The sequence below is a fragment of the Mercenaria mercenaria genome, chromosome 7, assembly GCF_021730395.1.
Source record: "Mercenaria mercenaria strain notata chromosome 7, MADL_Memer_1, whole genome shotgun sequence".
In the NCBI taxonomy this organism is placed as follows: Eukaryota; Metazoa; Mollusca; class Bivalvia; order Venerida; family Veneridae; genus Mercenaria; species Mercenaria mercenaria.
The window spans coordinates 29,056,669-29,080,181 of NC_069367.1; the positions used below are offsets into that span (position 1 = coordinate 29,056,669).

General features: G+C 36.2%; 1 protein-coding gene across 1 annotated transcript in view; it reads left to right on the forward strand.

Moving 5' to 3' along the window:
- Positions 1 to 23,513, forward strand: part of LOC123554513 (sodium leak channel NALCN-like) — a 76,257-nt gene that overhangs the window by 34,625 nt on the left and 18,119 nt on the right. Inside the window, exons 15-29 of the mRNA XM_053547084.1 lie at positions 1,621 to 1,695; positions 2,211 to 2,284; positions 2,830 to 3,075; positions 6,317 to 6,418; positions 6,866 to 7,054; positions 8,625 to 8,804; positions 9,718 to 9,853; positions 15,610 to 15,741; positions 17,601 to 17,768; positions 18,034 to 18,138; positions 18,651 to 18,754; positions 19,198 to 19,318; positions 20,290 to 20,388; positions 21,279 to 21,479; positions 22,813 to 22,887. Of these exons, the coding sequence (XP_053403059.1) occupies positions 1,621 to 1,695; positions 2,211 to 2,284; positions 2,830 to 3,075; positions 6,317 to 6,418; positions 6,866 to 7,054; positions 8,625 to 8,804; positions 9,718 to 9,853; positions 15,610 to 15,741; positions 17,601 to 17,768; positions 18,034 to 18,138; positions 18,651 to 18,754; positions 19,198 to 19,318; positions 20,290 to 20,388; positions 21,279 to 21,479; positions 22,813 to 22,887 (2,007 nt within the window). The remainder of the gene's footprint in view (positions 1 to 1,620; positions 1,696 to 2,210; positions 2,285 to 2,829; positions 3,076 to 6,316; positions 6,419 to 6,865; positions 7,055 to 8,624; positions 8,805 to 9,717; positions 9,854 to 15,609; positions 15,742 to 17,600; positions 17,769 to 18,033; positions 18,139 to 18,650; positions 18,755 to 19,197; positions 19,319 to 20,289; positions 20,389 to 21,278; positions 21,480 to 22,812; positions 22,888 to 23,513) is intronic.

Consider the following 23,513-nt stretch of genomic DNA (forward strand, 5'->3'; position numbering starts at 1 on the left):
AATAAGTGGCATATAATTATGATATTTATAGTATCTTATTTTTGCAGATTCTGTTAGATGGAGATGTCATAGATTTGTGTGTACTTTTTTTCAGTGTGTTTTTTTTCTGAACAATTAAACTTGCTTAGCTCTTCAGTGCATTTGATATATATACTTTAATTGGATTTTTTTTTTTATTTTAAAAGAACTGTTGTTATTTTTTTTAAGTGTGAAATATTTTGCCAATACTTTCTGCTCATCACATTCTCTGCAATTTAAGTTTTACATAATGTGCTTCATGTATGAATAACATTGCGAAATATTCCACGTAAAAAAGAAGTAAGGAATTCATTGAATTGTAAATATTAAATTAAATACCATGTGACTATGTAATGCATGCAGTCCAAATAATTGGACAGTGTCATAAATTTTTTACTTGTCTTTGAGGGGTACTAGATCGTAAAATAAGATTCATTCTAAGCAGACTGAGTAAAACTATAAACGCATGCACAGGGTATGGACCTAGTAATTTCTCTACAGAAGCATTCTTTCTGTATGTTTATTTCTCATTAACCATTGTAATGTTTCCATAGCATTGATCATGCAGCCTCAGAGTTGATTCACATAAATGATAAAAGCTTGATGTTTGACATTCACCACTGTGTTCTGAAAAAAGACTTGGAACAAGGGCATGAACTCATGTACTGTTTTAAATACACTTAGATTTACTTCAGGAAGGCTGTCTTACTTTGTTTTAAAATTTTCTGTTTTATATGTTCGAAAAATTTACCATTTAAATTTTTCGGTTTTAAAATATTGTAAAACTTTCCATTTTACAATGATCTGAAACCACCAGTATATTTTCAGAATGATCCTATATAAGTACCAATAATAGTTAAAGTATAGGATAGAACATGTGTCATTTGAGGCTGGATGGTCAGTTTATTTCATTTGTATGATTTAAATTGGATAATAGTGATATTGCTTTTCTGTTTGCAGTATTTTGGATATTGGCTGCTATATTGTACACTGTGGGTGTAATATCCAGCATGTTTCCCCTCCCATATTTGTTATTGCATGACAAAAGAAAAATGCATTTTGATGTACTAGTATATGAAGAAGGTAAATAATGTCAGTTAGTTGCAGATTCTTACTTAAGTTGCATTAAGAAATGCTTTTTGCAAAGTAATAAAAAGTCTAGTTAAAATGTACAAGATTCATAATGATTAAATCTGTAAAAATCTGCATAGTAAGTTCTCGGTTTCAGTAATTTTTTTAAAGATTTGTGTAATAAGTACTAATTTTCCATAAATCTGAAAAAAAAATTCTGCTTGATAAGTACATATGTACTAGTTTTCAGTAAATCTGTAAAAATACACTTACTAAGCTTTGTGTCATGATCCCAAAATCATGGAAAAAGAATTTGCTCAATCATGTCTGTTTGACAGTTTCTTATACACTTTCATGGTGGTCAGATGTCACAAGATATGATAGTGTATCTGATTTACAGAAATGAAAATGTAAAAAAGAGAGTTTAAGTAAGTCAGTTGGTCACACGTATATAAGTTGCAAGACTTAGTGGTAATTATTACATTATGAAGTATAAAGAAAGAGTGATGTTGTAGGATTATATGTTTGTAGATTGTGATAAGTTTGTTTGTGGCTGTGATCCTGGACAACCTGGAGGTGGATGAAGACATTAAGAAACTCAAGCAGGTATCGTATCACTTCCAGTAATGTTTTTGATAGTGCAGGAATGAGCTTAAGCTTTGCAGCCTTTGTAGACCTTGAAATGCCTTTGTTTTGTTCAGATTTACCGTTTTTCTGTTGAAAATGATCCTGTATTTAAACAAAAATAGCTAGAAAATGTAGCACCAGAACACACTTGCTAATTTTCCATGTTGGTTATATTAATTTTGCTGCTTTTGTCGAAGGACTAGAAAGTATTTTGCCATAGACTGGACACTTTTTCAACTAGTAGAAAATATGTCAGAATCGACTTTAGCCTGCTGGCGGCAAATGGTTCTGCCTTTGTGACCAGTGCAGACCAAGATCAGCCTGCACGTCAATACAGGCTGATCATGGTCTGCGCTGTTTGCTGTTCAAACAGTTAATTTTCAGTGAACACTCCTTTGAAAAATAGATGGTATTGCTCAAATTTGTTGATGGACCAGTCCATTATAGAAATTTAGCAGGGTAAAAGTTGATAAATGAAATGATCTTGTTTTCAGTTGAAGGCAACAGAACAAAGTGCTGATGAATCAGAGTCTCTGCCTTTCAGGCTGAAAATATTTGAAAAGTTTCCGTAAGTAGCTCTTCTTCAGTAGAGGACAATATCTCATTTTCAGTAAAACACGTTGTTTTTTTTTTCTTTTTGCTAACTGAATTAAGCATTTCAAATCACGTCGTAATGGAATGAGATTCGAATACTTTGAAATCATTAATAAATGGTAAGGGGACTTATTTTCAAGGCTTTCTGGTTTAAACTAACCATTGAAATTAAATACCAACACACAAGCAAAATTATCATTTCATCAAAAGTTAAAATTCATGAACCTGTATCCCCATGATTTTCGGTGCCTATAAAATTAATTGATTTAAAAATACTTACAGACTCACATTTTGGCAAAAGTTCTTTTGGTTTTGATATATTGATGGAATTTTAGTGTTACAGTTACCTTTCCAGTAAAATCCTTGAAACAAGTTGTTCATATTTCTATGTCTGTTGTCTTTGTAATGCATTGAAGGACTCAAATTGCAAACAGGGAAAAGAATATTTAGATTTTATAGTTAAACCTTAAGTAATCATTTATATAATTAGATAGTACAGTAATTGATTATGTATTTTAGAAACCGCCCACAAATGGTAAGGGTAAACAAACTGTCGGCAGATTTCAACATTGTGGAAGTAAGAGAGAGCTTCATGCGGCAGTTCAGCACACCACAGCTCGATTTGGTCATGGATACAGAAGAAAATGCTGATGAAAATCAGTCGTTTGTGAAGAAGACTCCTATAAGTCTTGTGAAATCCCCAAACCTCGGAGCCAGAAGTGGTGGTCATATTGAGAAACAGATGGGTATTTCAGCTGTTATAAGGTAATTAAGTTTGCTTTAGCTATTTAAAAGTTGTTTTTTCTTTAAAATAAACTAAATAGTTAATTCCAGGAAATTGCTACCTAATCACATAATTGAGCAGGCAACGCAGTCACCAGTATGGCTTTTCTGTGTATGTGTGTTAGTGTTTGCATCCATCCAATTTTGTCGTGAAAAAACCTTTGGCATACATGAAGCAATCTTTTTCATTTTGGCAGAAATATTTGCCTTACTGATAGAATGATTTGCCCAATGCACAGTTCCCTATCTCCAAGGTCAAGGTCACACTGGAAGTGGGTTGAAGATCATGTAAGATTTTGTCTGGGCCATAACTTTGATATGCATTGAGCTATCTTTTGTTACTTTTTTATTTGGTAGAAATGTTTGCCTGAATGAGACTGAATGTAGTGTGCAAACCTCAGGCTGTGTCAAAGGTGAAAGTCGAGCTAGGGTCAAAGGTAATTTGGTCACACTTTTGGCTTTGGCTTAAAGATCATTTTAGAGCTTGTTGGGGCTGTAACTTTGACATGCATGGAACAATATTTTTTTATTTGGCAGAAGTACCTGCCTCAATAATGAAAAATGGTTGTAGAACATAGGTCTCTATCTCAAAGGTCAAGGTAAAACTAAGGAGTTAAGGGTCATTTCAGGTCTTGTGGATGCCATAACTTTGGCTTGTATGGATGTTTTTAAGCTCACCTGTCATGAAGTGACAAGGTGAGCTTTTGTGATCGCGCGGTGTCCGTGCGTGCGTCCGTGCGTGCATGCATAAACTTTTGCTTGTGACATCTCTTGAGGTCACATTTTTTATGGGATCTTTATGAAAGTTGGTCAGAATGTTCATCTTGATGATATTTAGGTCAAGTTCGAAACTGGGTCGCGTGGGGTCAAAAACTAGGTCAGTAGGTCTAAAAATAGAAAAACCTTGTGACCTCTCTAGAGGCCATATTTTTCATGAGATCTTCATGAATATTGGTCAGAATGTTCACCTTGATGATATCTAGGTCAAGTTCGAAACTGGGTCACGTGGGGTCAAAAACTAGGTCAGTAGGTCTAAAAATAGAAAAACCTTGTGACCTCTCTAGAGGCCATATTTCTCAATGGATCTTCATGAAAATTAGTCAGAATGTTCACCTTGATGATATCTAGGTCAAATTCGAAACTGGGTCACGTGGGTTTAAAAACTAGGTCAGTAGATCTAAAAATAGAAAAACCTTGTGACCTCTCTAGGGGCCATATTTTTCATGAGATCTTCATGAATATTGGTCAGAATGTTCACCTTGATGATATCTAGGTCAAATTAGAAACTGGGTCACGTGGGTCAAAAACTAGGTCAGTAGGTCTAAAAATAGAAAACCTTGTGACCTCTCTAGAGGCCATATTTCTCAATGGATCTTCATGAAAATTGGTCAGAATGTTTACCTTGATGATATCTAGGTCCAGTTCGAAACTGAGTCATGTGGGATTAAAAACTAGGTCAGTAGATCTAAAAATAGAAAAACCTTGTGACCTCTCTAGAGGCCATATTTTTCTGAGATCTTCATGAATATTGGTCAGAATGTTCACCTTGATGATATCTAGTTCAAGTTCGAAACTGGGTCACGTGGGATCAAAAACTAGGTCAGTAGGTCTAAAAATAGAAAAACCTTGGGACCTCTCTAGAGGCCATATTTCTCGATGGATCTTCATGAAAATTGGTGAGAATGTTCAGCTTGATGATATCTAGGTCAGGTTCGTAACTGGGTCATGTGCGGTCAAAAACTAGGTCAGTAGGTCGAAAAATAGAAAAACGTTGTGACCTCTCTAGAGGCCATATTTTTCACGAGATCTTCATGAAAATTGGTGAGAATGTTCACCTTGATGATATCTAGGTCAAGTTTAAAAGTGGGTCACGTGCCTTCTAAAACTAGGTCATTAGGTCAAATAATAGAAAAACCTTGTGACCTCTCTAGAGGTCATATTTTTCAATGGATCTTCATGAAAATTGGTCAGAATTTTTTATCTTGATGATAATCTAGGTCACATATGCTCAAAAACTAGGTCACTATGTCAAATAATTAAAAAATAACGACGTCATGTGGGGATAGGTGAGCAGTTCAGGACCATCATGGTCCTCTTGTTTTTTTTATAATTAGCTGAAATGTTTGAGCCAGTGAGGCAGTGTATCAACAAATAACATATTTAACATTATTGCCCTTTGGGGATCAACATTCAAGTTTATTTAAATGTTCAGGGACGGGGTAGAAAATTTCATCAGTCAAAAAAAGTAAATTATTCAAAATTTAATGAATACCAGTAGTTGCAGTGGTTGAAAGCTTTTCATCTTAAATGTTATGGACTTTATGTAAAATGATATCTTTAAGAAGACAAGATCAGAAATATTGTAGAAAGATTCAGCCATCATAGTTTTGCAGAAGACTCCAACAATTCACAGTCATCACACGGAAATTAATATATAATACTATGTATGACATAGGAGAATGGAGCAGTTTCTAGATATATTGTCAACATCTTTTTATGCCCCAAAGGAAGGCATATCAGTTTTCAACTGTCCGTCCATTCGTTCGTTAGTTGGTTCGTCACAACGTTAACTTTTTGCATGAAGGCACTTTACTCGTGAACCACTGCACCCAGGACCTTCAAACTTCACATGCTGATAGTACTTATTTAGTACATGACCCCTATTGACTTCTGGGTCACCAGGTCAAAGGTCAAGGTCACCAGGTCAAAGGTCAAGGCGCTGGGGGGCATTTGTCACCGTTAGTGACAGCTCTTGTTTTTCAGATTATTTATTAATGATATATTTTCAAAACAACCTTTAAGCTAGATTGTTTTCTAGATACATCTACAAGATTAATTCATTATGTCTAACATATGAACAATGTTTAGAAAAAAAAATGATGATAATTCAAAACATGAGGGAAGGATGAGTTAGATGTTTATGTCATAGTTATATTGTTGTAGCAGTTTCAGTCAATAACATTGAATCTGTATTAAATTTTCAATATAAGTATCATATATACCTTTTGGAAATGAGGTTCAGATAATGGTAGCGTCATATTTGCATATTTTGCAATTGATGGAATGGTGTGGAAATAATCTGGAAGGAAAGAAATTATTTGATATATCTAATTTCAGTCTGAGATAATATGTTGAGAGTATATGTTAACATTCTATACATCTGGAGAAAGCATTTTATCAAATGGATGTTTTAATAGAACTGTGAGTTTTACGTTTTGTTTAGGGAATCAAATCAACACAAACTGATGGGTGGCTCAGGACAAATGGTGAACAATGGACCTAAATCTTTACTGTCTCAGCAGTACCAGCTTCGAATGGATAGAAGGTTAGTTTTAATTTAAGACTTTGTATAATTTTGAAAAGGATATGGTCTCTCATTATATAATGTATCAGTTTTAATGAATTATCAGAAATGTTATGTCTTAAGTTTGTGTGTGTAATGGGATCTGCAGTGAGCACTGCGTCATAGGAAATGAAACTGGGTTTGGAGACCAGTCTCGGAAAGCTACACTGCCATTGGTCAATTTCAAATTTGAATTTAGAACCAGCCAATCAGTTGCTTAAGATTTTAGACTGGTCTGCGTACTCATTTTTAGTTCCATGGACCTTGCAGTTCTTTAGCATTTTTTTTAGAGGACGCTCAATAGTTACTTTTGTAAAGATATTTAGGCCTTTAAAATTCTTCATGGAAAGAAAAGATGAAAGTGGAATCATTTCAGCATTATTACATTGTTACCTGGAAAGTAAATGATGAAGTTTTCTAATTTTTCAGAAGTATGAGAGGATCGCGGCCAGGAAGTCTAAAATTGGGTCACCACTCTGCGGGAGTTAAGGAAAATGGTGATATTACACATCTTATGATGGGTGGAGGAAATTTAACTGGTGGCACAGGCATGCACAGAGCTGATGATTTTGATATCAAGATGATTCAACAGAGGAAACAACAGGCTGAGATTAAAAGGTTTTGTCTTTATTTTTTCTCTTCCTTCTTTTCAGCATGAGCACTGACAGCTTTTTCAAAGTAATAACCTGTGGTATTTTCTTTAATGTTTTTTAGCTCACCTGTCACAAAGTGACAAGGTGAGCTTTTGTGATCGCGCGGTGTCCGTCGTCCGTCCGTGCGTGCGTCCGTCCCTCCGTAAACTTTTGCTTGTGACCACTCTAGAGGTCACATTTTTCATGGGATCTTTATGAAAGTTGGTCAGAATGTTCATCTTGATGATATCTAGGTCAAGTTCGAAACTGGGTCACGTGCCATCAAAAACTAGGTCAGTAGGTCTAAAAATAGAAAAACCTTGTGACCTCTCTAGAGGCCATATATTTCACAAGATCTTCATGAAAATTGGTCAGAATGTTCATCTTGATGATATCTAGGTCAAGTTCGAAAGTGGGTCATGTGCCATCAAAAACTGGTTCAGTAGGTCAAATAATAGAAAAACCTTGTGACCTCTCTAAAGGCCATATTTTTCAAGGGATCTGTATGAAAATTGGTTTGAATGTTCATCTTGATGATATCTAGGTCAAGTTCGAAACAGGGTCATGTGCGGTCAAAAACTAGGTCAGTAGGTCTAAAAATAGAAAAACCTCGTGACCTCTAGAGGCCATACTTGTGAATGGATCTCCATAAAAATTGGTCAGAATGTTCACCTTAATGATATCTAGGTCAAGTTTGAAATAGGGTCACGTGCCATAAAAAACTAGGTCAGTAGGTCAAATAATAAAAAAACTTTGTGACATCTCTAGAGGGTATACTTTTCATTGGATCTGTATGAAAGTTGGTCTGAATGTTCTTCTTGATGATATCTAGGTCAATTTTGAAACTGGGTCAACTGCGATCAAAAACTAGGTCAGTAGGTCTAAAATTATTAAAATCTTTTGACCTCTCTAGAGGCCATATATTTCAATGGATCTTCGTGAAAATTTATCTGAATTTTCACCTTGATGATATCTAAGTAAAGTTCAAAACAGAGTCACGTACCTTCGAAAACTAGGTCAATAGGTCAAATAATAGAAAAACCTTGTGACCTCTCTAGAGACCATATTTTTCAATGGATCTTCATGAAAATTGGTCAGAATTTTTATCTTGATAATATCTAAGTCAAGTTCAAAACTGGGTCACATGAGCTCAAAAACTAGGTCACTATGTCAAATAATAGAAAAAACGACGTCATACTCTAAACTGGGTCATGTAGGAAGAGGTGAGCGATTCAGGACCATCATGGTCCTCTTGTTTCTGATAAGTGCCAAGAATCTCTGATATTAGTTCTTAGTAAAACACTTCATAATTTTTCACAGGCCACAATGCTTGTTTAAGAAGATGCAAGATCTAGTGTTATGTCTTTACAGTCCTGTGATTATTTTATCCCTGAAATTTTGTAATCTGTTGAAAAGTGCTTGAAATTTTTATAGAAAAATGACTTTTATAAGCTTTAAGAAACTTGCCATGTTTTTTCTAGGATGATCAGTATCTGGTTAGAAATCAGTGAATTACTTAAATTTATTGTAATTGTTCTTTACCCGATATATTGCAGGAATCAGATACAGGATGACCTAAGGGAGAACCATCCTTTCTTTGACACGCCTCTGTTTGCAGTGGGACGAGAGAGTAAAATACGCAAAATCTGTCAAATAATTGTCAATGCAAAGTATAACTACTTGCTTCGAGATCCCATAACTGGAAAGGAACTGCCAAATGCTTATAAAAGAATTTTGTAAGTGTGAATATTTGCTTCATTTCATTATTGTTGTAAGTATTGAGAGTAAAGTTGCTTCCTTATTATTTACTTTTTGATTATACCAGATGTATAGCGCCCTTTTCATGGTAAACAAGTTCAAAGGTGCCTGAGGTGCAAAGACAGCCACTCGGGGTGCCCAATTCATCCTCCACTTGTACAGACAGAGCGATCTGACCAGAGGGACAGATGGAGAGGAAGTTCCCAGAACAGACAGAGATAGATCCTAAATATACAGGCCTGCAGGGCTAACTTAGCCTAAATCTTTGCAAGTGGTCTAGTTCTTTAATGTGCATGATGTATAGAACAGATAAATGCAAAGCTGTTTTTCTTTGGAAGAACCAGTACTGGCTTCTTAGTAATGTGCCAGACACTCAAGAACATCTCAGAAATTTTCAGTGCCTGAACCAGGATTTGGACCTCGGACTTCTGGGTTGACACTCAAGCATGTTAACCCACAAGCACTGTACCACCCTAGTTGTAGAATATAACTATTCTTGCTTTTTGTTTAGCTTAGTAGAGGTGTTATCAATAGCTTTTATCTTGTCATATTTTCAATACTATTATGAAATTAACTGATTGAAAAGCATAGTTTAAATTTAATAAATGAGCCGCACCATGAGAAAACCAACTTAGTGCATTTGCGACAAGCATGGATCCAGACCAGCCTGCGCATCAGGTTTCTCTAATAGCAATGGATCGCAAATGCACTATGTTGGTTTTCTCATGGTGTGGCTCAAATACTGTACATGAAACCAATGTTTCTTAGATCTATCAGAACATTAAGAAAGAGAACTTAGGAATCAGGATACAATCTGTCAGTTGAAATAGATTCTTTTATTATAACATCATTTTATCATTCAGGTAAACATAATTTGATGTTATTTTACAGACCCCTGTGGATCAGAAAGTTGTTTGGACTGGTCACCTACCTGGACTGGATCATGATAATGGTGACAATTATGTCATGTATATCTATGATGTTTGAAACCCCACATTACAGAATGACCAATGAACCGGAATTGAAGGTAATAGATATTCATCCTGATATAAAAACCAAACAAATTTTTTATCCCTGAATTGTACAGTATAGCCTTTGTAAGACAACTTTGAGGAATCATCAGACTAAACCTTAAGCAGGCTGGTTGGCAAGTGATTTTGCCTTCGCAACTAGTGCAGACCAAGATCAGCCTGCACAGACATACAGGCTGGTAATGGTCTGCACTGTTCGCTCTTAAGTCAGTCAATTTTCAGTGAACACCCCTCCTTAATCCCCCGCCGTAGCGGAGGGATTATAGGAATGGTCTGCGTCCGTCCTTCCGATGGATTTTCATGAAACTTTGGTCAAATGATCACCTCATCAAGACGATGTGCAGAACCCATGAGTCAGCCTTGTCGGTTCAAGGTCAAGGTCACAACTCAAGGTCAAAGGTTTGAGCCTTCCATTTTGTGTCCGCTCTATATCTCTTAAACCCCTTGAAGGAATTTTATAAAACTTTATAAAACTTGGATCAAATGATCACCTCATCAAGACGATGTGCAGAACCCATGGGTCAGTCATGTCGGCTCAAGGTCAAGGTCACAACTTAGGGTCAAAGGTTTGAGCCTTCCATTTTGTGTCTGCTCTATATCTCCTTAACCCCTTGAAGGATTTTCATCAAACTTGGGTCAAACGATCACCTCATCAAGGCGATGTGCAGAACTTATGAGTCAGTCATGTCGGCTCAAGGTCAAGGTCACAACTGAAGGTCAAAGGTTTGAGTCTTCCATTTCATGTCCGCTCTATATCTCCTAAACCCCTTGAAGGAATTTTATAAAACTTGGGTCAAATGATTACCTCATCAGAACGATATGCAGAAATTATGAGTCAACCATGCCAGCTCAAGGTCAAGGTCACAGCTAAGGGTGGAAGGTTTGAACCTTCCATTTGGTGTCCACTCGGTATCTCCTAAACCCCTTGAAGGATTTTCATCAAACTTGGGTCAAATGATCACCTCATCAAGAACTCATGAGTCAGCCATGTCAACTCAAGGTCAAGGTCGCAACTGAAGGTCAAAGGTTTCAGCTCTGTATCTCCTAAACCCCTTGAAGGATTTTCATGAAACTTTGGTCAAATAATCACCTCATCAAGACGTTGTGCAGAATTCATGAGTCAGCCATGTGAGTTCAAGGTCAAGGTCACAGCTAAAATCAAAGGTTTACCCTTTCACTATCCATAGCAGTGGCGGGGGATTTAGCTGTCTTTCAGACAGCCTTGTGAATGATAAGTGGTACTACCCAAATTGAATGGTGAACCAGTTAATTTTAGAAATTTTGCAGGGTAAACATTTAGCAAGGTAAAGATTAAGGTATTAGGCCCATAATAGAGTACCTCCTTTTTGAAGAGTATTCACTTTCTACCTACTTTGACTGCAATTTTCAGGGGGGCATAGGTTCAAGCCCCACTGAGACCAAATTTAATAGTCCCCTACTGGTTGAAAACCAGTTTCGGGGACTATAGGAATGCACTTTTCCGCCCGTCCGTCCGTCCGTCCGCAATTTCGTGTCTGGTCCATAACTCTGTCATCCATAAAGGGATTTTAATATTACTTGGCACAAATGTTCCCCATGATGAGACGATGTGTCATGCACAAAACCTGGACCCCTAGCTCAAAGGTGAAGGTCACAATTGGAGGTCAAAGGTCAACAGGGCTTTTTTCCTGTCCGGTCCACAACTCTCCCATCCTTGAAGGGATTTTAGTATTACTTGGCACAAATATTCCCCATGATGAGATGATGTGTCATGCGCAAATCCCGGACCTCTAGCTCAAAGGTCAAGGTCACAATTGTAGGTCAAAGGTCAACAGGGCTTTTTTCCTGTCCGGTCCATAACTCTCCCATCCATGAAGAGATTTTAATATTACTTGGCACAAATGTTCCCCATGAGGAGACGACGTGTCATGCGCAAAACCTGGACCCCTAGCTTAAAGGTCAAGGTCACAATTGGAGGTCAAAGGTCAACAAGGTTTTTTTCCTGTCCGGTCCATAACTCTCCCATCTATGGAGGGATTTTAATATTACTTGGCACAAATGTACCTCATAATAAGACGATGTGTCATGCACAACTTTCAGACCTCTAGCTCAAAGGTCAAGGTTACACTTAGCAGTCAAATGTTAACATAGCATGAACAGGGTCTGTTTCGTGTCCGGTCCATAACTCTGACATTCATTAAGGGATTTTAATATCACTTAGCACAAGTGTTCCCCATGATGAGACGACGTGTCGTGCGCAAATCCCGGACCCCTAGCTCAAAGGTCAAGGTCACAGTTGGGGGTCAAAGGTCAACAGAGTTTTTTTCCTGTCCTGTCCATAACTCTGCCATCCATGAAGGGATTTTAATATTACTTGGCACAAATGTTCCCCATGATGAGACAACATGTCATGCGCAAAGCCCAGACCCTTAGCTCAAAGGTCAAGGTCACAATTGGAGGACAAAGGTCAATAAGGTTTTTTCCCTGTCCGATCCAGAACTCTGTCATCCATCAAGGGATTACAATATTACTTGGCATAAATGTTTCTCATGATGAGACGACATGTCATGCGCAACACCCAGTACCCTAGCTTAAAGGTCAAGGTCACACTTTGAGATCAAGGGTCAAGAGGATTTTTTTCCTGTCCGGTCTATAACTTTGTCATGCAAAGCAGGATTTAGATATCAGTTGGCACAAGTATTCCCCTGGATGAGACAACATGTCATGCGCAAGAACCAGGTCCCTAGGTCTAAGGTCAAGGTCATATTTAGAGGTCAAAGGTCAAATTCAAGAATGACTTTGTATGGAACATTTCTTCTTCATGCATGGAGGGATTTTGATGTAACTTGGACCAAATGTTCACCACCATGAGGCACCCTTGTTTTTAGAATTACGTCCCTTTGTTGTTACTATAAATAGATTTTATTGTAACTTTTTTATTACTGGCGGTAGAGAAAAATCGAGACCACTTTTCTGTGGTACAGCATGCATGTAACATCCAATTTTTAGGTGTATTTTGACCTATCTCTACCTGGTAAAGAGTTTCTTGTGGACTTTTATTATATAGATTTTTTTTTTTTTTTTTCTTTTTTTTTTTTAAAGATTAATTTCCCTTTGTTGTGACTATAAATAACTTACATGATAACATTTTTATAATCAGCCGAAAAAATTCAATATGAAAACAACTGTGGGTTTTTATATATGCACATTTTAATCCAAGTGTGTTGTTATAACATATTGTATATGTAGTACAATATTGTTTATACATCATTGACAGATATCAGTTCATTATGTTATACTGCAGTAGAGAAAATTAGGTGCCTTCCAGTAGGGGACTTTGTATTGCATGGCAATACTTCATTCACTTGTTTTGCCTAATTTTCCTTTTTTAGCTCACCTGAGCAATGCTCAGGTGAGTTTTTCTGATCGCTCGATGTCCGGCGTCTGTCGTCCGTCGTCTGTCGTCTGTCGTCTGTCAACATTTAGCTTGTGTATGCGATAGAGGCTGTATTTTTCAATTAATCTTCATGAATATTGGTCAGAATGATAACCTTGATGAAATCTAGGCCGAGTTCGAAAATGGGTCATCTCGGGTCAAAAACTAGGTCACTAGGTCAAATCAAAGAAAAACCTTGTGTATGCGATAGAGGCTGTATTTTTCATTTAATCTTCATGAATATTGGTCAGAATGATAACTTTGATGAAATCTAGGCCGAGTTCGAAATGGGTCATCTCGGGTCAAAAACTAGGTCACTAGGTCAAATCAAAGAAAAACCTTGTGTATGCGATAGAGGCGGTATTTTTCAATTAATCTTCATGAATATTGGTCAGAATGATAACCTTGATGAAATCTAAGCGGAGTTCGAAAATGGGTCATCTCGGGTCAAAAACTAGGTCACTAGGTCAAATCAAAGAAAAACCTTGTGTATGCGATAGAGGCTGTATTTTTCAATTCTTCTTCATTAATATTGGTCAGAATGATAACCTTTATGAAATCTAGGCCGAATTCGAAAATGGGTCATCTTGGGTCAAAAACTAGGTCACTAGGTCAAATCAAAGAAAAACTTTGTGTATGCGATAGAGGCTGTATTTTTCAATTGATCTTCATGAATTTTGGTCAGAATGATTGCCTTGATAAAATTTAGGCCGAGTTCGAAAATGGATCATCTCGGGTCAAAAACTAGGTCACTAGGTCAAATCAAAGAAAAACCTTGTGTATGCGATAGAGGCGGTATTTTTCAATTGATCTTCATGAATTTTGGTCAGAATGATTACCTTGATGAAATTTAGACCAAGTTCGAAAATGGGTCATCTGGGGTCAAAAACTAGGTCACTAGGTCAAATCAAAGAAAAACCTTGTGTATGCAATAGAGGCTGTATTTTTCAACTGATCTTCATGAAATTTAGCCAGAATGATTACCTTGATGAAATCTAGGCCGAGTTCGAAAATGGGTCATCTGGGGTAAAAAACTAGGTCACTAGGTCAAATCGAAGAAAAACATTGTGTATGCAATAGAGGATGTATTTTTCAATTGATCTTCATGAAATTTGGTCAGAATGATTGCCTTGATGAAATCTAGGTCAATTTTGAATATGGGTTATCTGAGGTCAAAAACTAGGTCACTAGGTCAAATTAAAGAAAAATCTTGTGTATGCGATAGAGACTGTTTTTTTTAATTGATTTTTATGAAATTTAGTCAGGTTGATTGCCTTAATGAAATCTAGGTCGAATTTGAATATGGGTCATCTGAGGTCAAAAACTAGGTCACTTGGTCAAATCAAAGAAAAAACTTCTGTATGTGATAGAGGCTGTATTTTTCAGTTGATCTTCATGAATTTTGGTCAGAATGATTGCCTTGATAAAATCTAGGTCGAGTTTGAACATGGGTCATCTAGGGTCAAAACCTAGGTCATGTCTAAGAAAATGCTTGTTTTATCACAAGAGACCAATTTTTTGGTCCAATCTTAATGAAAATTGGTCAGAATATTTGTTTCCATGAAATCACTAGGTCAAACATGTTTTACACTGTTATGGAGTGTTTCTTAGGTGAGCGACCTAGGGCCATCTTGGCCCTCTTGTTTCTAGTAAGTTTTTACTTCTTTCAAGACTTGTTATTGATTTATTGTACAAAAGTGGAAAAAAAATCATTTGATAAGCGATTTCTTGCTGTTCGAAGTGAATTTACCTCTGAAGCAGAAGGGGTAGAGTTAGACATCAATAAAAATACTGAGTTACATGCGATAAAAGTTCTCTGTTTTGCCTGCATTCTTTAGATTACATATTGTGGAAGAAATGTAGGTAGGTTTTACTTCTGCCCCAAGGTTATTTTTGAATGAAGTGAGCGAAATTCAAAACAGACCCTCAGGATTCGACCTTAATTTTTCAGTGTTGGAACTAAAATTCTGTCTCATTAAATCCATTTACTCGATGCACCCTAGAAAAATTATACTGACATTTTTCATTTTAAGTTTTATAATTGTTTACCAATAGTTTGATGTTTGTTTCATAAAAAGTTAATGGTATAATGAATTCTCTGCAAACGTTTTGGTTAAAGGCCACCACTTTGAAATTTGTCTCTACTTGAGCTTGAGGAAATACCATAAATAACACAAAAATTATAAAAAAAACACAGCATGTTAAAAGTTTTTGAAAATTTGCAGTTAAGTGCGAAGCATGGTCAACTGTAAGAACATACCCAGCAAATGCCATTTTTTTAAACATTACTATTAGGGGCCTAATACCTTAAGAAGTAAATATTTTTTTATATTTCAGTATGCTGAGTATATATTTGTATTTAGTATGAGTGTTGAGATGGGACTGAAGATCCTGGCTAATGGATTCTTCTTCACACCAAAAGCTGTTGTCAAAGATTTTAGTGGAGTTCTTGAAATTTTCATATATGTGGTAAGTTCCAATATATTAATGTGGGCAAAGATGTGCTACCACTAGGTGGAGCTCAGATTCTAATGATCTGCCATGTGGGGACAATGGCACTGTCTTAGGTTGGTACAATGCTACAGAATGAAAGAACACTTGTTAGGTTAAGTGACTGCCATTACATAGCTGAAACTACAACTTAATAGTACACAGTCAATGTGGTTTTTGTCGAGCCCGCTTGCGAAAGCAAAGACATAGTTGTCAAAAATCAAGACCACTTTTCTGTAGTACAACATGCATGTTACATCCAATTTTGAGGTGTTTTTTGACCTGTCTCTTCTGGTAAGGATTTTTATGTATTGACTTCAGTTGTTTTTTTGTTTTTTTTTTCAGATTTACTTCCCTTTGTTGTTACCACAAATAACTTATATTGTAACTTTTTGCAATCTTTTTTTTTTATTTGGCATAAATGTTTGCCTCAATGAGACAGAGTGTCATGTGAAACTCCCAGTCCTTTTGACAGCTGACGGGCTCCACATGTTGCCCATGGGCATCTAGTTTCTTTGCCTAGATTTTCAGTTACTGTAGCAGCTAAAGAAAGCAGAATTCAAAATATGAACAGATCTGAGTTGATGTATAACAGGGGTTCCATTTGACCCGGGACCCCGGGTCCGGACCCGGGAGATTTTCAAAAGACCCTCAAAGGACCCGGCATGATACTTGCCTGTGCGTCCTTCGGGACCCGGAGGCATTTTCCTTTGATAATCCTTTCTCTTATCATTCATTTCCTTCAGTAAAACTATTTCCACGATAGACACGTGTATTCCAAAATAAACGCTCGCGGTCATGCCCTCCTGCCTTTGATCTTCTGCTAAATCCCGCCCTTTCTCCTGTAGACAAGCCTCGCTAATTTTTTTTATCAGCAAATTACGTCACGGCGAGTGCACATAGGTAACAAGAATCAATGAAGTGTTGAAATTAATTGATAAAGCGTATTGATCCTGTGGACAGTCAAAAAAGGCGCCAATTATTAAATTATCCTAAGCAGCTGATTACCGAGCATGTGAAAAGTGCCCTGCAAGATTTTTTCATGCAAACCTTAAATTAGACCATTGCTTAGTGATCATACCGTAATTTCAACAAGAAACTTCACAAATTTTGATGAATTTTGAAAGCAAAAATAAGATTAGAATGTCCGTTCATGAGTCTAATTACACCCGATGTCATATGCATATTTCCAAAATTCCTTGAAAAAAACTGACTTTCAGTGCAGTTTTTAATGATAAGTAGCATAATTATTTGAGGAACTATCTCTGATTCAGCTTAGTTTGCCAAGTAAACTGAGCAAAAACTACTTTCCGGTGACATTCCGAAAGTGTACCAGTATCCGGATAGTACATTTTGGATACATTTTTATAGAGTGTTATAGCACTGTTCTGTTATTAAAAATTAAATGAAACATAGAAGAAAAACCTAATCAAAATAACATGAATTTTGATAAATATTAGTTTACAATATATGACCTGAAACTGACATTTTTATTATGCTGTAACATGATATTGGGTTTATTGTTTTCTTAGGTAAAGATCTACGTATTACTAAAAAATATAGTCAATTATATGGACGTGTTGGGACAGGACTCCTGTATTTTGGAAAAGGACCCTTCAAAATTTGGGCCCAAGGGTCCTGGGACTCTTGGGTTTTCAGGTCTAGTGGAACCCCTGGTATAACTTAATGAAAATACAAATAAACTTGACTGACAGGAGGTGTGGTATAGGTGTCAGTCATTGTTAGAAAATGAAGAGAAGTTTTTAAAAAAAAGAACGATTCAGGAGAAAATTATCTAATCTGTTTAAATTGTTTAAAGTTTTCTTTTATTCCTACAGGTTAGTGTGATATTTCTATGCTGGCAACCAGAGCATGTGCCACCACTAGAGGGCGCTCAGATTCTCATGATACTGCGTTGTTTACGTCCTCTACGTATATTCATCTTGGTACCACACATGAGGAAAGTGGTGTATGAGTTGGTGAGAGGATTCAAAGAGATTCTGCTGGTGAGAATTTTACGTAATTCTGTTAGCATTAACATGTAGGTAGCAACTCAATTAAGATTATCGGATCATTTTTTGCTTTAGTTTATGTATGGAGATTCAATATTCATGCATGTACAAGTTTGGAATATGCAAGCTATGTGTAACCCTTCAGTTTTATGATACGTTTTCCAGAGTCTGGAAGTTGTGTTCCAATGAAAGACACATCAAGTAAAATGGGCAATTCTAGTATTGTAGTAACTGCCAAACTAAAATAATTTTGTTTCAGGTATCTGTTTTACTGATTGTGCTCATGTTTGTGTTTGCCACATTTGGAGTACATCTGCTGGGTGGAAAGTTGGCCAGGTGTAATGATCCTAACATAAAAAATAAGGTATGCAGTATTCTGGAACAGTGTTTCTTTTTGCATTTATTCAAATAAATTTGACAAGTTTGTACATTTAACATGGAGTATAAGACATGTTAAAGAATAGGTACATATTGTGAAGGTTATATTAGTAAGTTTTGATAGCGACGAGGTAGGGCGCTTACTGTATATGTGTGAGTTCTATGTTCAGAGCTGAAATATTTTCTGTCAGTTACATTTGCACCCAGCATAACCCACAAGTAGAAATGAATTGAAACCTGGGAATGTCCCAAATAGGCTCTGACTCCTTTAATTCAAGGACAAATTCTAAAACAGCCATATCATAGATTTAGCTTTTGAATTATCAACATGGTAATGTGTCTGTTTATGTGATAGAGGCCCCCAAGTTTGAATCATGGTCATTGTTGAACTATTTTCAGTTAATTACTGTTCATACATAAGCAGTTTGGACAGTGATTTTGTTTTTGCTCAGCACTAGTGGGGTGTACTGTACATAACATTATTTTTCCTGATTTTAGAGTGAATGTCATGGAACATTTAGAGCTGCAATGTTTGTTACAAAAATGAAAGTGGACCTAGGACCCAATGAGACAAGGCCAGGATTTATGGTTCCCCGAGTTTGGTGAGTAGGGGCAGGGGTTAGGGGCAGGGGACATTGTGAATGTTCTTCTTCGTTATGTTAGAAGATGTTTCGACTTTACTTAGACTTAAGTTGGATAATACGGCATATTCTTCTGTTGAAGACAAACAAACAAGAAAGACTCAAGTGGGGCAGATACCACTGCCTTAATGTATACAATATGTCTTAGAATAAAAGTTTTATTATAGTTACTCAAAATGTTTCATGTTTGAAAATTTCTTTTCATGAAATTGAACTACTGTAACTTAGAGATTTTCAAATGTACAAAGTGGGCTTTTGTTATGGAATGCCAGATCTCTAATGGTTTACAAATTAAATCTGAATTTATCTCACATAATCATTTGCTGCCTGACTTTAAGTTAGTGCTTTTAAACTAAACTGTTTCAGAAATGTTCAGATATTGCAATATATTATGCTTGTTTCAGGGCCAACCCTCATAACTTTGACTTTGACAACATAGGCAATGCTATGCTGGCACTATTTGAGGTTCTCTCCCTTGAAGGATGGCTAGAGGTCAGGGATGTCATCATTGAAAGGGTCAAACCTGTAAGTCCTCTCCATATAGATACTGATAATTTCATTACAATTATTTTTCTTAGTAGAAATTTTACAGAACTGAAGTTGATGGCTGGGGTAATGCAGTATATTTCATCTAGACATTTTACTGGTCTATGAAAACTGTCATGCTTGAGAGGGACAATAGCATAGTAGTTCAAATTGTCTCAGACATAGAAAACGCTGCAGAAAAAAACATGCTTGGTTTAAACATATTTTATTCATGATTTTGCGTATCTGTACAAGATACTAGAAGTAAAGGTTTGAAAGATTGCCCCTTCCCTTGTCTCCTTGAGAGTTACTCTTATAAGGGGTTGTACAATACTTCAGATGTAAGCTTCACAAGTGTCGTTTTGTAAGATAGTAAGGCGCATTTTGTTTCAGCAGGTTATAACAAACATAGGACAAGGCAATTTTAATAGAATAGAATCTCAGATATGTAACAAAAGTCACAGTTATGCCTACCTGTACAAATATGATTCTCAACATCAAGTCAAGTCAAGTCAAAGTTTATTCGGCAAAAACATATACATGTTCATCGCCAATTACAATGTGTCGGTACATACACATATTACAGAAAAGTATGAGTCATTAAGCATGATGAATAAGTATACACACAAGCAAGAAGATTTCATTCATTACAATACTATTAGCATAAAAGTAGCTACCCAATTGCTTCATTTCTTTTAAGCGTTGTGAAGTAAATGTATTTTCCTAAATTTAGAAGCTTACATCATTAACCCTTAGCTTGCTGATAGCAAGTGATTCTGCTTTTGCAACCAATGCAGACCAAGATCAGCTGTGCAGCCCGATTATGATCTGCACTGTTCGCTATTCAGTCAGTATATTTTTGGTAAGCACCCCTTTTAACAGTTAATAGTACTAATGGACAAGTTCATTATAGAAATTTAGCTGGGTAAGGGTTAAATTATAATTGTAAAATGATTTTCTTTTGTTTCCAGATTGACAGTATATATGTGCACGTGTTTGTATTTATTGGATATATGATTGGATTGACATTGTTCGTAGGTGTGGTCATTGCCAACTACAGTGAGAACAAGGTAACCTTTTGATATCTGTGTCAGATCTAAAATTGTTGTGTTTCTGCGGTAGCAGTACTTGACAGAAGACCTTTATTTATGTCCTGATAAAACTGCTACCTAAAGACAAGCCGGAATTGTTTTCTGCTTGAATTTTCAGAATCATTTTGAATGAGCTTATACAACATGTCCCTAAAAGTGGAGTTTATATACATATTATATGTAGATGTATGTTATTGAGTGGTTTTTATGAGCCCATATCTCCCATAGTTACTGCACTTTGCTTTTTCTCTGCACTGTAAAATTTTATACTAATTTTGTATTTGTCTCCTGTTGGTAGACTTTTGATCAGGTTTAACTCTTAGCCTGCTGGTGGCAGGTTGATTTGCCTTTGCGACCAGTGCAGACCAAGATCAGCCTGCACGTCCAAATTGAAAGATGGACACAACATCTTGAAATAAAGGCTCTCATGAAAATTGTCCATTGTACAGTACATAGTATGGCCTTTGCAGGCTTTATGCCTTAAAACTCTACAAAATAAACAAAACCTGTAGAGAAGACTATGCTGCTGATTTTATTATTAGATTTGAAAATGATAAAGTTCAATGATAACATTGAATTTATTCCATGTTAGAATACATCATTCTTTAATATAGATTGAACCGCACCATAAGAAAACCAGAGTAGTGCATTTGCGACCAGCGTGGATCCAGACCAGCCTGCGCATCTGCGCAGTCAGGTCAGGATCCATGCTATTCGCTTTTAAAGCCTATTGCAATTAGAGAAACCATTAGCAAACAGCATGGATCCTGACCAGAGTGCGCAGATGTGCAGGCTGGTCTGGATCCATGCCAATCCCAAATGCACTATGTTGGTTTTCTCATGGTGCGGCTCAATTGACTTGATTTTAGGGGACAGCTTTGTTGACAGTAGATCAGAGAAGATGGATGGATTTAAAAGGAAGGATCAAACTTGCCCAGCCCCTTCATATCCCGCCACAACCAGATAAACCCGGTCTCAGAAGCTTTCTGTATGAAGTGGTGCAGCATAGATATTATAGACGTGTCACTGCACTCCTTGTCCTATCCAACTGTTTCCTGCTATGTGTACCGGTAATAAACTTGTTTTTATAATCCTACATGTAATATAAACAAACCATTTTGTCATTTTCTATACCCCACCCCCTATTTATTTACCCGCAAACAAAGTTGAGGCGAGGGTGTAGACAGTAAACTTTGGGTAATGATGTGATATAATCAGCTGTAAAGAAAAATTGTCTGTCGAAAAACAAAAACAAAAAATTTGCAACAAACCTATTTCAGATTTTTAAAGGGATTTAGTTGATATTTGTGTACTACTAGATACTTGTGACATATATTTTAAGGGTCAGTTTACTGAAGAGTAAGTGGTTCTTGAACTGAAAACAAAATGGTTAAACTGGCATAGTTGTTACTATATAGTTTGTGTCAGGGACTTACTTCACAATTTTAGAATAGTTTAAAATAATCTCCATACACTAGATCACCATGAAGTTACATGTAGAATGTCTATGGAATGTTAGAATGTCTGTGGAAGAATTTCGCAATAAGCTCTTGTCAACTTACACAAAATGTGTAAAGCAGCATTATTTGTATATATTTGTACGGTAGTTTTCTGGTGAAGAAAACGAAACAGTTCTGAAACTTCATGTTCATCAGCATGAATTGTAGATATGTATACTTTAACATGTTTTCTGAGCCAGTTTAGACCAAGTGAAGAGTTGGAATTATTTCCTTTGTCAGTGCAATGTTACAGGGATATACAGCACATCTAGCTATACCTATAGGCTATAAACTGAAAAAAAAATGTTTGAATTTTACAGAAAGGGATTTTTTTTTCAGTTGAAATGTATGTTTTAGGTTAGATACACCTTTTTCATTTGAAGTAGGTGATTTGATTAAATTGTCTAAAGCCATTACCCTACTGATAAAAGTATTGCAACTAGTTTATATTTTCCTTTTTATGAAAAAATAAAAATTCTTAGGTTGTAAGATTGGGTTTGTAGACCTGTCTTAGAGTGCAGCTTTATCATTGGTCAATTTCAAAATTGAGTTCAGAATCAACCAATCAGATGCTGCTACAGTTTGCTGACTGGTCTTCATACTAAACTTTATAACCTTTGACCTTTGTTGGATTGCATTTTGTCAGAATGAGTTTTGGGGTTGGGGATTGGGTCCATTTCCCCACCAGGGAATACACTTTGTTTGAAATTTCCCACCTGAAAGAACGTAAATCAGTGCTGTTCAAAGACTTAATTAATGTGATAACAGTAATTGTTGAAAAAAAAATCACCAGGGCTTTGTTTCATTTGACCATTACAGATTTTATTAAGAAATGTAATTCCTGGTTTCTGTGAAAAAGCTCCCTCACAGGAGCCCTTGCCTCATTCTCTTTTATATGTTTCAGTGGAGGGAAAACAGAAAGGAAGCTGTGTTTTTGGCAACTATATCAGCCGTTTTTACCCTCCTCTTTTTGGTCGAGGTATGAATTTTTGATTTGTTATTTAAATGATTTTGTTTAGGGAAAAGACATACTGTAGGACATTATTATTATTCAAGTTCACCCATTGTTACCACTATAGGTGAGATTAATATACTAGGTGTCTTATATGCAGCTGACTTTACTGTTGTAGGCATACTAGGTACTCTGTAATATTATGAAATCATTAATATTCCTCAGTGATTTATTTTCATGGATTTGGTCGGTTGAATCCATGAAATTAAATCCCAGCAAATGAGTGAGATTCTTACTTATTTTATGTTTGAAAATTGAAATTTAATAAATCATACTTTTGTCTCTCCAGAAAATGGCCTTTTTCTCAAAACCATGACATTTTATACCCCCGAAGTTAGATGATTTTCGTATGACACTAATTTTATGAAATAAGGAAAAACTCTGCGTGCGTTATCTTATTGTAAGCTGTAAATTTTCTTCTAAAGTTATTAACATTTGAATTTTTCACAATGAATAATTTTCATGAAATGATAAAAACTGCTAAGTTAGGAAAAATTCATCTATCAGAATGATTTCTGATATTGCAAGAGCGGAGTCTCATCTCAGTCTCTGTTCAGTTCTTTTTTGTTTAATGTTTTGTGCAAAAGATGTTT